The sequence below is a fragment of the Stylophora pistillata genome, chromosome 7 (assembly GCF_964205215.1).
Source record: "Stylophora pistillata chromosome 7, jaStyPist1.2, whole genome shotgun sequence".
NCBI classification, from domain to species: Eukaryota; Metazoa; Cnidaria; class Anthozoa; order Scleractinia; family Pocilloporidae; genus Stylophora; species Stylophora pistillata.
The window spans coordinates 2,797,343-2,814,936 of NC_142525.1; the positions used below are offsets into that span (position 1 = coordinate 2,797,343).

At 39.7% G+C, this 17,594-nt stretch overlaps 1 protein-coding gene across 1 annotated transcript; it reads left to right on the top strand.

Moving 5' to 3' along the window:
* Positions 1-155: 155 nt before the first annotated feature.
* On the top strand, positions 156-15,389 carry LOC148726149 (NACHT, LRR and PYD domains-containing protein 12-like). Its single transcript, XM_088728673.1, has 3 exons — positions 156-577; positions 7,426-7,521; positions 13,138-15,389. Exons 1-3 carry the CDS (start codon positions 511-513, stop codon positions 15,387-15,389), a joined length of 2,415 nt encoding a protein of 804 aa, XP_088584799.1. The 5' UTR covers positions 156-510.
* Positions 15,390-17,594: the final 2,205 nt, after the last annotated feature.

Below are 17,594 nucleotides of genomic sequence, written 5' to 3' on the forward strand. Positions count from 1 at the left end.
AAAGTCAAAGTGAGTTACCTGTGCACCACTTGATCTCACGTTTTGTTACAACTCCTTCAAGGTACTGAGCTGGTGGTGCGATGGGGTAGTGGCCGTAAAGGAACAGGTGGTATTCTAAGGTGGGGAGGGGGGGGGGGGGGAAAGGGGCTTCTAATGTCTTAAGTGGCAAGGGGTCTCCTTGGCCGCAGCTCACCTCCGTGCACCTTAACTCGAGGACAAAGGAGAGGAAGGAAGCACGATAACCTAGACTACATTGTATTGCCCCCTGAAAATCTCTTTAGTGCCCTAAGATAACCTTGGTGGAGGAGCGTCTTTGAGTTTGTTGCCAATTTTTCTAATTTTCATGTTCTTTACTGACAAGGGAAGCGGATAAGATGAAAGATAAACCTCTCCCAAAAAAAATTGATGTTTTCTTTCTTAATGTTACCAAGTTAGAAATACCATGTTGAAATAAACTCAAGCTACAAATGTACATGTTTGCTATTAATACTAGGTTCAAGTAAATTTCAAATGATGAAACGAAAATCGGATGACTTGACGAGCGGGCTTCCACATAACAAGAGACCTAGGATGGAAGGTAAACGTTTTTTATGTTGTAAATGTTAATACAAGTATATGTATGTTCTGTGAAGTCAAAAGGAGACACAATTCTTTATTAAATTTCTGGGGGTGATCATATCACCTAGAACCTCATGGAAAATTCAACTTGACAACGGGTTAAAGATAGATTACAATGTGATGCCAGAGAGGCAACTTGAGACACATTCTTTTGACAATGGTTGGGTCTCGCCTGCACTGGTAGCAACACAAAATAGAGCAAACAGCTACAAAGCCAAATGTCGTGTCTTCTTCCGCCAAGAATAACAACGAGTTGTTTCTTTAGTTTATTCTGTAGGTCTCTTGATTTAAGGTTTTCAAGTGTAGTCACGAAATCTCGAGTTTTTAGTCCGCGTTTTGGTCCGAGTTTTGGTCCGTGTTTTGGTCGGAGTTTTGGTCCGATTCCATGGGAACTTCCGGGTTATAAACACAGCAGATGGGTCCCATGATCAAATTAGTTCTCTACAAAATTACAAGATACATTATCCAATTTAAAATGACTGCACTTCGAGTAATATTAATAAGGACACTTTCTAAATGGATAATAAGAAATATTTTGGATTAATATGAACATTTTTCATATCTATCTTGCCTTTTATTGATTTCTTTTCTTCTTTCTCATCTCTGCGTGATAAACAAAACAATAGGTCGCTTGGAGCGATGAATCGGCTTTCGGCGACAACATTTTTGTAGATGGGCGTGGGGATTTTTCTCTCTTAAATGTTGTTTTATGGTGTCATTAAGTATGGAAAAGCTTCAAAGTGTTCAATTCAGGCGTCAACCATGGGTTGAAGGCGTAAATTCCGTAAATAATCGAGTCCGCTTTTTGTGCATTGTTGGCTGGAGTTTTCGGAACTGAGCATATTACGTTGACCGGCTGTACTAGAAGTTGGCCGAAACCGCAACATACTTCTATATCTCCATACTCCTCCAACCTACTCTAGTTGGTTAGCTTGAATAAATATATCGTTGGGAAGAAATTGGAATTTTGCGCTGAGCCCAGATTAAAGTTGCATATTTACGGTCATGACGGCAAAAGCAAAGTAGGTGTCAAACTGAAGAGTAATTTTCAGTGTAAAAAAAAAAAACGGTTGAAAAAAGAAAAACGTATATGCTTTGCTCTCACAAAGGATCGATCTAAATACGCGAAGCAAAAAAATTCCTCAAACGAGAGTTTTGTGAAAAGACGAGTAATTCAATTGGTGCCATTTTTGATGAGCGGCGCTGTTATAAAACAGGCCTTTGAAGTACTGAAGCGATTTGCGCTTGGAAAAAACCATGTTTTACAATATTTCGAAAAACCAGTGTGGTATCTATAGTTTGACTCGACACCTTACGAGAACTATTTTTATTAGAGATGGTTATGATCCCACTGGAAGGATTGAGAACATTCGCCAACTCTATAAAACCCGCGAGGGTACGATAAACCTCCTTCCCTGGTGTGAAGACTTGAACTTTTCTTTTGGAGACCTCTACACCAGACTTAAAGTCATCTACAAAGAGAAAACGAGAGGAACAGCTACGGAACGAGTCGTCACGATGTCTGAAATCTTCAACCCGCACGAAGAATGTGAAGAGCCAAGAGTTGTGTTAATAGAAGGGAAGCCTGGTATGGGAAAGACAACTTACTGCAAAAGAATTGTTTTCGACTGGGCCACTCAAAAACGCGCAACCGGAAATTACTTCGCAAAATTCCGCATAGTGCTTTTGATTAAATGTCGTGAAGTTCAGTCTGACCTTTGGGAAGCCATTGATGATCAACTTCTACCTCGAGATATCGGTGACGACCAAAGAAAGAGATTCCTCGACTTCATTCGCCACAATCAATCTAAAGTTCTCCTGGTACTCGATGGATTGGATGAAGTTTCTGAGATGAAGCTACCAATGTTTTCAGCAATTATTCAAGGCCGAGCGCTGCCAAAATGTCGCGTGGTTGTAACTGCACGGCACGAGGCTGGAGTCAAAGTTCGAAAATACTGCGACACGCTGATAGAGGTGGAGGGATTCACTGAAGAAGATGTGAAAACCTTCATCAAAAAGTACTTCAGAAGGAAGACAAACCTGGCCGAACAGCTTATCGGACGATTGCATGACGATAAAACCTTACATGAAATTTCGACGAGTCCTCTCAACATTGCGCTTCTTTGTCTGGTCTATGAAGATTTGAGAGGTGTATTTCCTGAAAGCAGAAGTAAGCTGTACATGGACATAGTAGATTGTATACTAAGAAGATACAGAGCAAAGAAACAACTTTCAGAAGTCGAAGAGGACCCTGTTGGACTTTACGAAAGCCAACTGAACCACCTTGGCTCGATAGCTTTGAAAGGTTTATTAGAAGACAACTTGGACTTTGACGACAATGAGCTTGGAAAACACAAAGGAAGTGATCCACCAGAACTTGGATTTCTCTCTGTTCAGCCCGGACGCAGTAAACTCCGAGCTACTAGACGTTATGGCTTTCTTCACAAGACTTTTCAAGAGTTCTTCGCCGCCTTGAATCTCGTTTGTCAGCTTATCAATAAGGAAATTAGCACGGACAGCATAGCTGTTGACAGACGATATCGCCACGAGCTGTAAGAAGTGCTTCTATTCACATTTGGCATTCTAGCCCCACGGTGCGAGGAAACAGCAGAGAACCTTACGAAAAGTATGGCGACACAGTTAAACCGGGAAGTCCGGAATAGGGAAGCCGGAAATAGTATGACTGTTATATAAGAGTGCATTTATGAATGCAAAAATGAAAATTATTAGAAGACAACTTGGACTTTGACGAGAAGGAGCTTGGAAAAAAAAAAAGGAAAGCGATTTACCTGGATTTGCATTTCTGTTAGTTCAGCCCTGAGGTAGTAAACTAAGACCGACTAAACGTTATGGCTTTCTTCACAAGACTTTCCAACAATTCTTCGCAGCACTCTGTCTCGGTTGTCAGCTTATCAAGAAATAAATAAGCACAGACAGCATAAATGCTGACAGACGATATCGCTATCAGCTGAGAGAAGTGCTTCTGTTTACATTTGGCATTCTGGCAGCGCAGTCCCAGGAAAAATTCATCTCTAGAAATGTTATTTCTGAACGGAAATAACATTTGTGAAGCTGGTGCTGCTGCTCTGGCTAAGTAATTATTTGAAAGAAAACACATCTCTAGAAGTGTCGAATTGACCTTTGAATTATTTTGGTAATTCTGGTGCTGCTGCTGCTCTGACTGCTGTGCGAGAGTGTCATCCATCTCTAACCGAGTTAGATGGGCTTCCCCTGAAATTTTATACTCTGTGCTCTGACCAATTTTAAGAAGTGATAATGTAGCGAATAATCAGGGATTCGCGGCTCTTACCCTAAGCAGGGTAGATCATGGTACAGTAGCTTCTAATTATCGATATAAATATTAATGCAAGACTTATGTAGCATCTATTCACTAAGATTATTTAATTTAGTAAGAGCTTCATTTGAACGATAAATGTACTTCTTAAGACTTTTAACTGATGTAAATAAAAGTATTTTCAGCAGAATTTCAAGGTTTCTCCATGTATTCTCTATGTGTGTTTAGTTATTTTTTTCCTGCATTCTTCCGGAAAATCTGTTTGATCTCGATGCCCCTTCGTTTTCTGTTTCCTTACTTCATGTCAACTTTTTTGCTTGAGATCTTTTGGAAATTGACGCAATTGGTTCAATGTGGTATGTATGCTTTAGGAATTCGGTTTTACTTTGGTAATGATTACTGGATGAACGAGTGAATTGTCTTGCTAATTGAAAAAAGGCGAAAGGAAAAAAAAGAGAAAAAAAAGGACACTGGCGGCAGCCACAGATTATGCAGGTGTTCGAACTTTCCCTACCCTACCCTACTCATCAGATATTGTCAACTGTTAATTTTATCAGAGAATTTCTGGGAAAAGAATTGGAGAGGAAAAGGAAGAAAACATGGGGAGGGGGAATTCAAACCCGGGATTATAAAACAGGTTCACCAGACTTAAAATAACATAAAGGGAATGGAAAAAAATGTGCGACGATGGAAGAGGATGAACAAGAGAGGAAAAACTGCGGTAAAGTTATGTATGTCACAAGTAGTCAAAAGACGTCTATGCATAATGAATCAAAGATCACGGACTCGATCAAACAGGGTTGTTCGGGTAATCCCGCGCTAGAATAATATTTTTTTTCCGCAAGCTCCTTACGGGAGTTACCCCATGACATCGAAACCCGCTTGAGATATGGCGGACATGGCGCACGGGCTGATCAATAGAACACGCTGAAAAAGAAAGATTGTAAGATGAGGTCATTATTAAATTGCCTTGGAGATCAGTGGATTCTGTAGTAGCCCAGGTACCCCCACCCCACCCCACCCCGCTAAGATAAGGTGCGGCTCTTGACAGGGCTAGGACCTAGTCTCGTACCCAGACCCTAGAGGTAAACGAGAGGATCTGGGTAATGGATTAGTCAGGACCTTCCGGGTGAATGAAATGAAACTAAAATGAGTGAATGTGAATGAAATGGCACTTTCATTTCACTGTCGGACAGTGAAGCGAATCGTGATGGCGCTAATGCCGAGTCTCCTTTTCCGTTGTTTTTCTCTTTTTTTTTGCCTCATTTAAGAACTCTAGCCCAAGTGAAAAGGTGGGAAAATTGTCTTCGTTTTGGGACTGGTGGGCCGAGTCTCTGTTTGTATCCATTATTGTAGCGAAATGTATTAGCTTTTCCCCGCGCTAACCATGGCTACTCGGGCGAAAAAGAGAAATTTCTAGCGAAGCGGTTTGCTCACACTATCAGCATACACTATCGGGACTTTGAGCACGCTTACGTATACTGAATTTGATTGCGCGGCTCTGTGGCAAAAATAAAAATTGCTCTTTGAGGCAAAAGAAGCAGACTTTGCTTTATCGTTTTTCTAGAAGTGAAAATATCATCCGGGAAATCTAAGATAGGCTGATCGTATTAAGCATGAAAAACGGGATCTCTTCTTACGTTATCAGTTATTGTCAATTTAATCTCAGTGGGAGTAGTACGGTTGACGGTTAAATCTTATGGCCTTTGACAGAAGAAGTTTCTTAGTAGGAGGAAGATGTTTCTTATTAGATATTTCTTATAAACGGAAATAAGATGTTCTAGAAGTGCCTGAATATTATCACAGGATCAGTCTTAACTTCCCACGGCAGTGAGGAGCGTAATATAAATGAACTACAGTGTAAGCATCATGAAAATGAGAAAAAATTAGAAAAAACCGCAACAAACTCTTGGAACAAACTCTTCTTCGACGAACTTAGTACTGTTTGACATTCAGGGAATGGCTGCCCAGGTCTTACAACCTTTCTTGAAGACGTTGCATGCACACGATAAACTCGGCCACAATCTTCACCGCCACCGAGCTGCGAAAATTGGCACATTTTGGCGTACAACAGAACAATTGAGTAATTTCTATTTTTCCTTATTTTTTTGTAACCCAATGAATGATCTGAATTTTATCTTATTCTAAATTTGAACCCAACGAATGATCTAATTTTTAACGCAATGAATGAAAATGCTAAATTATTCTGTGTTTTAAGATATTAATAAGATAAAATCGCACGTGATCTTATTTAGATGAAACAATGGGACAGTAAAGGATGTGCAACCTAGGGTGAGAAGGAGGAAAGGGGCTTCTAATATCTTGAGAGATAAGGGGTCTCCCTAGCTACAGCCCACCTCCATGCACCTAAACACTAGATAGGAGAAATGGAAGGAATGGAACCATTTTAACCTTAATAACATTGTATTGCCCCCCTAAAATTCTCTCTACCGTCCTAAGATGACCCTGGTGGAGGTGCTTCCTAGAGTTTGTTGCGGCTTTTTCTAATTTTCATGTTGCTTACACTGTAGCTCATTTATATTACGCTCCTCACTGCCGTGGGAAGTTAAGACTGATCCTGTGATAATATTCAGGCACTTCTAGAAGGCTTTGCACTTCTTTCCGGTTTTGAGTTGATGATGTTAGAGACACGTTATGGTTATGGTTACCTTAGATATTTGAGTTATGATCGTTGGATCCTAGGCTGTTCATGGGCCAAACCATTTCTTTCTTTCATTTGCAGTGCTAATACACTAAGACTTTTCACCGAATTACGGTCTTTTTGTCCAATAGTCTTTTCGTCCAAGTCTTTTCGTTCCAAAGTTTTTTCATCTAGGTCTGTTCGTCTAAATGTTAAGTCTTATCTGGGAGCATTTAAGTAACTTTTAGAAGGCTAGATAAGGCTATATAAAGAACTTATTAGTGCGAGCCGTTGCCATTTTGGTTTCGATAGCTCTTACTACTCACTGATCCTCGTTTACAAATTCAACATCGTTAATTACGATAAATACACAGAGAAGATGTTTATTTGGGGTCATTTTTGGGTTAGGTTTATTTGTTAATCATTTTTGGTTAGTTTTACTTCTTTATCATGTTGGAATATGTTGTTGGTTGTATCGGACACTAATTGATGTTACCCATAGTTGTCTATTACGCACAATAGACGCTTTAACAACAAGCCTAATATTCCCATTTCTTTTGCGCGAAATAATTAAACGGCAAGTCTTTACTTTTGTCACTATTTGATAAAATATATCTTGTTACTACTTCATTTAAAACAATGTTACAACTTTGACGAAAAGACTTGATATTGGACAAGTGGACCAAAGACTTCAGATGAAAAGTACTTAGACGGAAAGACTCTTGGACGAAAAGACCGGATACTCTTTTCACCAACTCATCACTTTACCGATCCAACTCCCCCCCACCCCCACCTCCTCCTTGATTTGCGGCATCTTTACCTAAATGTCCCAATTTTCAAAACTGACATAAACATTACCTTCTATCATCAGACCCAAACAGACAAGAGTTGCAGCAGATCAGTAGTGAAGTGCGAAACATTAGAGAAAAGTTGGACACTCAGCTGAGAGAGGACACGAGGAATGCAGGTAAGAACTCAATCAGTACTACATGATAGGAAATTCAATTAAAACTGATATGATAGTCTGCGAAATATGTAAGATAAACCTCTTCTACATTTTTTTCATAATTTTCTACGGGTAGTACTTAGCGATTCCATCCATTATCAGTTGTCTCCCACCCCACCCTGCCCCCATCCTTAGGATCAAAATGTGCACCACGTTGAATCCACTCCACCAGAAGCTGCAATGTAATGATCTCCATTACAAAGGGAAAATCAAATTCCAATCTCGCCATCATCATCGTCCAGCTTCTTTTATTTTGCGTGGTATTTTCGAAGTCGCGCAGTTGTTTTGTACCAGCGAGAAATTTTTGAAAAATGTCCTTGGAATGTCGAAGACATAGCAGTTGAAGGGTCAGGTAAGAAATTTACAGAATTTATTCTATCGCGAGATCCTCCTAAACAACTCTCTCATGCAGAATGTTTTTGAAGCAATAGTGGACCACGAGGTATGGAAGTCAGTCCTACGAAAAAGTCTTTAACCAAAACTGATCTTGCAGGTGATTCAAACGATTTTTTTGGACTGTATTTCAAAATGAAAAAAAGGCTCATAACCTATGCAGACTAAGTTACTTGTATAAATTGACCTTCAGAGTTGATCAGTGTTCCGCGTAGAAAGTGAGGCCCACGAACTGATCCCAAATCGTGCAATATTATCCAAGCTTTAAGAATCATTGGATCCAAGAGGAATACATTTGTAACTCGAAATCAGAAAAATGCAAATTAAGTCTTAATCTCGTACCAAAATTCAAGAAAACATGATTGGAAACTTACCTCTGTGGCGGGTCGTGAAAACAGATTTCTCTCTTCAGGCTAGCAGATTCGGGTAAGCGAACAGATTATAAAAAACCTACTTCTCTCTTTACTGATTCTTCTCAAGAACTGGTTTAAAGCATGATAAGCTAACACTTTAAAATCATTTTACGGAATTAATGTCATCACGAGTCGTGTAATTAAAATATATCTGTCATCATCATCGGCAACTAAACGAAACAATCAGAACTGATCGTGGCCAGATGAACAGTGAAGACGGCCGACAAGTGAGTGACAACGTGAACTCAGGGGTGGAACATCCGGATGACACGCAGAATCAGGGTCAGTTCCACAACACTATCAGGACGATGTTACTTTTTTTTTTTTCAATAACTCCTCTACAAGGTTTACAATAAAATTCTAACCAGCTCACAGGCACTCTACCCTTAAAGAGGGTGTGAAAAGTGCATCTTAACTTTACACCCACGTCCAAAGTCTGTGGTTACCAGTATGTGATCAACTGATTTCACGGCTAGGTAACCTAAACCAGTTGGCATGTACTTAAAAGAGGTGGGTTGTTACTCCACCCTCATGACAATGAAATAAAGTTGCATTATAAAAATAATTTGTTATTCGATCCAGTGTCAATGAGGGTAGCTCTGAGGGGACTGCCTGCATGAGCTCCTTACAGACCTCATTGATAATGCGCTCAAGGTAGAAATCTGTCCTCTTCCAAGAACATCGTTCTTTAATACGAACACCAATCCGGCAAACCGTTGAAGCGAAGGTCTTTGCCTTCACTGGTCGCAACACAAATAGAAAAAAGAGCTAAAAAGCCAAATGTCTGTCTTTTCCCGCCAAGAATAAGTACGAAACGTTCCTTAAGTTTATTTTGTAAGTCTCGTGAGTTATGTTCTCTAGGTGCAATGACGAGATCTCGAGCTTTTGGTCCGTGTTTTCATCGTTCCTCCCTTGGAGGTTTACATGTTCCTTATTTTTCTGTCGCTGTGGTGCGGGTACTTTTCAATTCAAGGGCCATAGGCGATGGTCTCAGCTCGAGAGCGCTGAACGGCCTTTTTTCCTGCATTAATTCCTTTTTTCCTATTTAGGTCCTAAGGACTGAAAATACATCTCACTCGTTCGAGCTCTTTCTTCCCGCGTAACTCTGCTTACACGTATATTTACTCCAAATGTATGCTCAATGTACACCCATCATACCCTACTTAGTTGCATCTTTGCTTTGGGTTTGACATCTATCGTCCAGTTTTCCCGTTAAATGTTTTAATGATGTTTTGATGATGTATGTACGTGTTCAAAGCCCAAACTCGAGTCACGAGTCGTGAACCAGAATCTTAGGGTCGGTTATTTACCCGAGGTCTAACCCAAACCCTGGTTTTACGCAAACAGTGAGCCGCAGGGATTCTCTAAGTGACGGTGGATTTAACTCAATAAATTTCCATACATTGCTAACTTTCCACCTTCTTGACACTGTCAAAAATAAATGTTCAGATAAAAGATTCAACTAAAATGAAGATAGTTTAGATAGCAGTTTTGTAAAAAAAATGCTAAACTTTGTTTAAATAACCAGCCGTGATGAAAAGTCGTTATTGGTTGGCTAGGAGTGGGCGGGGAGAAGGAAATGAAGGATTTAGGGGGGATCATAACATAGTTTTCGGGAGAAATCAAAGGGAGGTCAGTCGTCGCCAAAAAATGCAAAAGGAGAACTATAGAAAACCTTTTCTTTTTTCGACGACTTTACAATTTATTAAAAGAAAAAAAATAGGCGGGCGTGATTAGTTTCCTTGTCAAAATTCTAAACTGTATCAGAGCTACTGTAATTTTCGATGCAGCGTTCGGTGGCCTTTACTTTTGGTGCCTCAAGAAAGGGTGCCTGTGCAAAACAAGCTCATTAGGGATAGGGCGCTTATTTTTCTTCTCAGAAACAGAAGAATATGCAAAAAAAAAGCTTGAATTGTTCCATTAATATAGAAGACTACAGAACAGACTTGTCCAGGGATCCTGCAAGACTAAAACTACCGACAAGGCAATGGTCGCAAACGAGATTATTCGTTTGAAGAAACTGTGCACTCACGTGGTTACCGTTTTCTGTAACGAGGCTTAAATGAGAACTGAAAGGAAAATGAACTACGGTTGATCTCGTTGCAAATATACTCTAGCAGTGCCATCACTGAAACAGAATCGGGGCGCTTAACAGAACATGAGTGCTTATCCAGTAGGAGTGCTTATCAGAATAGGGGCGCTCATTAACAAAAACCAGATTCGAGAGGGGCCCTTCTTAGAGAAGGAGAACAAAGACGCTAAATCAATGATTATGGTACTTTGCCATGCCTGGGAAACATTTTGCGAAATGGGTGACGATAGCTCAGATTGGCTGTAATTGACTCATCTTAATTTTAAAGGCTCACGGAATGTGTAACATTTCTTAAGCTAACCCATGTTCTTCTGTATTTTAAAATGCGATAAAAAGAGCCTGGACTCCCATTTCTGTGCTTCACAACCTTTTAGACAAATTTAATTTTTTGACTGGGTAATAATTGAAATTGCTGGGGCTGATTATACCACTAAGAACTTCGTGCAAAATTCAACTTGACAACGGGTTAAGAGATATATTACAATGTGAGGCCAGAGATGCAACTTGAGATATTATTTTGACCTCGTTGGGTCTCGTCTATACTGGTAGCAACACAAAATAGGACAAACAGCTAAAGAGCCAGATATCGTGTCTTTTCCCACCAAGAATAAGTAGGAAAAGTTTCTTAAGTTTATATTTTAGGTCTCGTTTCCAGGTGCAGTCACGAAATCAGTCGAGTTTTTGGTCACGTTGTTTTCGTTATTCCTCCCTTGGAGGTTTATCAATTCTATATTTCTATGTCGCTGTGGTGCGGAGGTTTTTAAATTCAAGGGTTATAGGCGATGTATTCCGCTTGAGAGAGCTGAATGTGCCCTTTTCTGCAATTATTAAGGGCTGAAAATACTTATCACTCGTTCGAGCTCTTTCTTCCCGTGTGACTCTGCATACAAGCTTATTTACTCCAAATGTATGCTCAATCTACGCGGATTGAGCCTCAGTTAGTTGCATCTTTGCTTTGGGTTTGACCGTCTATCGTGCTGTTGTCGCGTTAACTATTTAACCTTTGACCCAAATCTAATTTTGCGAATCAATAATAATTGACAAGTGGTAGCTTCCATGGATCTGCGCGTAAATTTCGTGTAAACTGAAAAGTTTTCTTCTCTGATTTTGTTGATAGGGTGGCCATCGGAAAGACTTCGAAATATCAGATATATATCACAGTTCAAACTATGTCATAGCGGTAACTTCTTTAGTATGTCAGACACGTTTTGAAAAATTGCTACTCATCATAACAATCAAATAGAATGTCAATCAAAACCAAGTCACACCCGCCAAACGATAAGATTTTTGCTCGATAGCACTTGATTTAAAAGGATTGAGAGGCACACGATATTCTTACAATTACTTCGAATTATCCTCGATGCCTTCTAGTTGGGGTCTTTTCTATAATCATCTATGTTCAAAAAACCGCCAGGCGGCAAGAAGCTGAAAGTAGGATCGAGAAGCCACTCACCGGCTGCGCCGTGGAAAACTACCAGGCCGATTACAAACTACAAACTATAGCGTCAGTTTTGCGCGTAGGAGAGAGGAAATTTTCATTTTGAAATAAATACAACTTGGTAAAACTTGATTTTCGGACGATCTCGTCATTGAATTTCGCATGATTACGTTGCGTGACACAATATTAATAAAGTTTGTAAGCAGTTCCTTTCACTTTATAAAGTCTTGAAAAATCGATGAAAATAATAATCTACTTGGCATATTTAGTGTGTTTTCGTGAATATACTATTTTCTGGCGATTTCACGGGAGCTTTTGGATAATAAACACAGCAGATGGGTCCTTTGAATAAGTTAGTACAGTATAAAATTAGAGAATACATTATCCAATACAAAATTAGTGCACTTCAAGTAATATTAATAAGGAAACTTTTTAAATGGATAATAAGAAATATTTTGGATCAACATGACCAATTTTCATATCTATCTTGCCTTTTCGTGATTTCTTTTCTTGTCTCTCTTTACTGCGTGATAAACATAACAATAGGACACTTAGAGCGATGAATCACCTTTCGGCGGCAACATTTTTGTAGATGGGTGTAGAGATTTCTCTCCCCTAAATGCTGTTTCATGGTATCATGAAGCATGAAAAAGCTGCAAAATGTTCAATTCAGGCGTCAACCATGGGTCGAAGGCGTAAATTTCGTAAATAATTGACTCCGCTTTTGGGCATTGTTGGGTGGAATTTTCGAAAATGTGCATATGACGTTGATCGGCTGTACAAGAAGTTCGCCGAAACCGCAAGATATTTTTATATTTCCATACTCCTCTAACCCATTTTAGTTAGTTTGAATAAATATATCATTGGGTAGAGGTTGGAATTTTGCGCTGAGCCGATGTAAAAGTTGCATATTTACGGTCATAGTGGCAAAGGCAAAGTAGGTGTCAAATTGAAAATAATTTTCAATGTAAAGAGCCCTTATAAAAGAAAAACTTAGGTGATTTTTTCTCACAAAGGATCGATCTAAATGCGCGAAAGAAAAAAATTCGTCAAACAAGAGTTTTGTGAAAAGACGAGTAATTCAATTTGTGCCATTTGATGATCGGCGCTTTTAAAAAACGGACCTTTGAGCGCTGAAGGGACTTTCGCTTGCATGGAAAAAATGTTTTGCAATATTTCGAAAAACCAAGGTGGTTTCGACAGTTTGACTTAACACCTGACGAGAATTATTTTTATTTTAGATGCCTTTGATCCCACCGAAATGATTGAGAACATTTCTCAACTCTACAAAACCCGCGAGGGTACGATGAACCTCCTTCCCTGGTGTGAAGACTTGAACTTTTCTTTTGGAGACCTCTACACCAGACTTAAAATCACCTACAAAAAGAAAACGAGAGGAACAGCTACAGACCGAGTTGTCACAATTTCTGAAATCTTCAACCCGCACGAAGAATGTGAAGAACCAAGACTTGTATTAATAGAAGGGAAGCCTGGTATGGGAAAGACAACTTACTGCAAAAAGGTTGTTTTCGACTGGGTCACTCAAAAACGCGCAGCCGGAAATTCCTTCGCAAAATTCTGCATAGTGCTTTTGATTAAATGTCGTGAAGTTCAGTCTGACCTTTGGGAAGCCATTGATGATCAACTTCTACTTCGAGATATCGGTGATGACCAAAGAAAGAGATTCCTCGACTTCATTCACCACAATCAATCTAAAGTTCTCCTGGTACTCGATGGATTGGATGAAGTTTCTGAGAAGAAGCTACCAATGTTATCAGAAATTATTCAAGGCCGAACGCTGCCAAAATGTCGCGTGGTTGTAGCTGCACGGCAAGAGGCTGGAGTCAAAGTTCGAAAATACTGCGACATGCTGCTAGAGGTGGAGGGATTCACTGAAGAAGATGTGAAAACCTTCATCAAAAAGTACTTCAGAGAGAAGACAAACTTGGCCGAACAGCTTATCGAACGACTGGATGACGATAAAACCTTACATGAAATGTCGACGAATCCTCTCAACACTGCACTTATTTGCCTGGTCTATGAAGATTTGAACGGTGTATTTCCTGAAAGCAGAAGTAAGCTGTACATGGACATAGTGGATTGTATACTAAGAAGATACAGAGCAAGGAAACAACTTTCAGAAGTCGACGAGGCGGACCTTGTTGTACTTTACGAAAGCCAACTGAACCACCTTGGCTCGATAGCTTTGAAAAGTTTATTAGAAGACAACTTGGACTTTGACGAGAAGGAGCTTGGAAAACACAAAGGAAGTGATCTACCTGAACTTGGATTTCTCTCTGTTCAGCCCGGAGGCAGTAAACTCCGAGCTACTAGACGTTATGGCTTTCTTCACAAGACTTTCCAAGAGTTCTTCGCCGCTTTGAATCTCGTTTGTCAGCTTATCAAGAAAGAAATTAGCACAGACAGCATAGCTGTTGACAGACGATATCGCCACGAGCTGAAAGAAGTGCTTCTGTTCACATTTGGCATTCTTGCCGCACGGTGCGAGGAAACAGCAGAGAACCTTATGAAAAGTATGGCGACACAGTTAAACCGGGAGGTCGAGCAAAGGGAAGCCGAAAATAGTATGACTGTTATATTAGAGTGCATATATGAATGCAAAAATGAAAATAATTTCCATGTAAAATTGGCCCGCGCTCTTGGACCTTGTCTTCAAATTGAAACCATTACTGTTTGGCCCACATTAAGATTAGAGGGGGCTAAAACTATCTTACTAACCAACATTCTTAGAACAAATACAAGTATGACAGCGTTGCATTTGTTTGGTAATGAAATTCGTGATGACGGTGCCGCTACTCTCGCTAATTGTTTGAAAGGGAAGACATCTCTGAAAGAGTTGAATTTGTCTGTCAATAAAATTGGTGATGACGGTGCTGCTGCTCTGGCTGAGTTTTTGAAAGAAAATAAATCTTGGGAAACGTTAGACTTGGGGGAAAATGCCATTGGTGAAGCTGGTGCTGCTGCTCTAGCTGGTTGTTTCAAAGAGAATACATCTCTGACATATTTGAGTTTGAGTTATAATAAAATTGGTGATGACGGTGCTGCTTCTCTGGCTGAGTGTTTGAAAGAAAATAAATCTCTGCAAAGGTTAGACTTGGATGAAAATGACATTGGTGAAGCTGGTGCTGCTTCTCTGGCTGAGTGTTTGAAAGAGAATACATCTCTGACATATTTGAGATTGAGTTTTAATAAAATTGGTGATGACGGTGCTGCTTCTCTGGCTGAGTGTTTGAAAGAAAATAAATCTCTGCAAAAGTTAGACTTGGATGAAAATGACATTGACATTGGTGACATTGACATTGACATTGAAAATGACATTGGTGAAGCTGGTGCTGCTAGTCTGGCTGAGTTTTTGAAAGAAAATTCATCCCTGAAAAGTATAAATCTGAACAGAAATAACATTGGTGAAGCTGGTGCGGCTTCTCTGGCTGAGTGTTTGAAAGAAAACATATCTCTAACTGTGTTGTATTGATCTCTAATTAACAAATGGTAAACACCACAGCGTACACTATTGAGTTATGGATGCACGCGGGAGGTTGCTAAGCACGAAAGAAGCGTAAGAGTCGCTCGAGGCGATAGCCGAGAGTGACTCTAGCTTCTTTCGTGCTTAGCAACCTCCCAAGTGCATCCATAACTCAATAGTGTATGGTGTGGTGTTTACCATTTGTTTTATAACATAACATTGATACATTGTAGCTAAAGAGTTCCCTTTTATTTAACAAATCTTACGTGACCAGAAAAAACAAGCGCGCGCGGAAAATAGTCTTTGCATTTGCTCACGTCAGCAGCGTACACCCATGGGCAAATGGGAGACGCTAAATTGACCAATCAGAGCGCGCGCTTTACTTTGGTTATGTTATAAATTACTTTGGTAATTCTGGTGCTGCTGCTCTGACTGCTGGGCAAGAGTGTCAATCATCTCCAACCGAGTTAGATGGGCCTCCCCTGATATTTTATACTCTGCCTTCTGACCAATTTTAAAAAGCAATAATGTAGCGAGTGATCAGCGATTGACGACTCTTACCCTAAGCAGGGTAAATGTACAGTAGCTTCTAATCATCGATAACAATATTAATGCAAGACTTTGGTAGCATATATTCACTAAAATTATTTACTTTAGTAAGAGCTCCATTTGAATGATAACTGTATTTCTTAAGTCTTTTAACCGATGTAAATAAAGGTATTTTCAGCAGAATTTCAAGTTTTCTCCAAGTATTCTCTATGTGTGTTTAGTTTTTTTTTTTTTCTGCATTCTTCCAGAAAATCCGTTTGATCACAATGCTCCTTAGTTTACTGTTTCCTTACTTCATGTCAACTTTTTTGCTTGAGATCTTTTAGAAACTGACGCGATTGGTTTAATAGGGTATGGATGCTTTAGGAATTGGGTTTTACTTTGGTCACGATTACTGGATGAACGAGCGAATTGTCTTGGTAATTGAGAAAAGGCGAAAGGAAAAAAAAAGAGAGAAAAAGGACACTGGCGGCAGCCACAGATTATGCAGGTGTTCAAACTTTCCCTACCCTACCCTTCTCCTCAGATATTGTTAGCTGTTAATTTTATCAGAGAATTTCTGAGAAAGGAGTTGCAGAGGAAAAGCAATAAAACCTGGAGAGGGGGAATTCAAACTCGGGACTGTAAAACAGGTTCACGAGCCTTTAAATAACATGAACGATTGGGAAAAAATGTGCGACGATGGAAGAGGATAAAGAAGAGAGGAAAAACAGCGTTAAAGTTATGTATGTTGTAGGTTTTCAAGTGTAATACAACGGCAATTTCACGAGTCAGGTAAAGAATTTTCCTTGAATCGCAGAACTTAATAAAAGAAGGAAAATCTATGAAACTACAGGAACATTGTTTTTATCGTGAGCGCGAAACAAGAGAACAAGAGATGCGAAACAATATCACTTTGCCTTGTTTTCAACTTGCAATTCTACTATGAATATCTCGCTTCGATAACCAATAAGAATGCGAGATTTAACTCAGTTATGCGGTTCTATCTGTAATCATTGCGATCTCAACGTCCGTGTAACGCAGACAATTTCGGAGGAACTGGCATTATCGCTTGCCCGTCTTCCTCTGGAAGCGCCTTTAATGTAAACAGGGGCTCACGAGTCACTTTATCTGCAAAATTAACTCACGGAATGTCACGTTACAACGAGATCAAAGGTAACTATGAAGGTAACAAAAGAACATTCAGTAAGGATTTTACCTCGCGTGACTTTATCATTTCTCTGACTGAAGCAGAGAAGTTACTACTTTCAATTTTTCTGTTCTATCTTCGTGTTTTTGGGGGCTGATCAGTGCACGTGATCTCGCTGTTAAACTACGGACCCTTACTTGTATGGACATGATCAAGTCACATCTCTCGCTCAAAATAACTCTTGTAGAAAGGTTGTCAGTTCAAGGTACAAAGAATATCGGTTTCATCGAGATTTTGGTCACGAAGTAATTATTCTTCCACAACGTCAGCCATCGTCAAATTAGCTTTCCATGTGTAAATTTGAAATTAACTTACTTTGTATCTTTTCAGAAAGTCATTCCCTCCACGACGTTACAATTGAAACATGGATCTACTTTAAACACCAAGGAAGTAGAAGAGACTCTAAGCGGCTTGATAGTTAAGTCTGGTTGCTTACTAAAAGAAATAACACTGTTTGCTAACGGCGTAAAATCGTA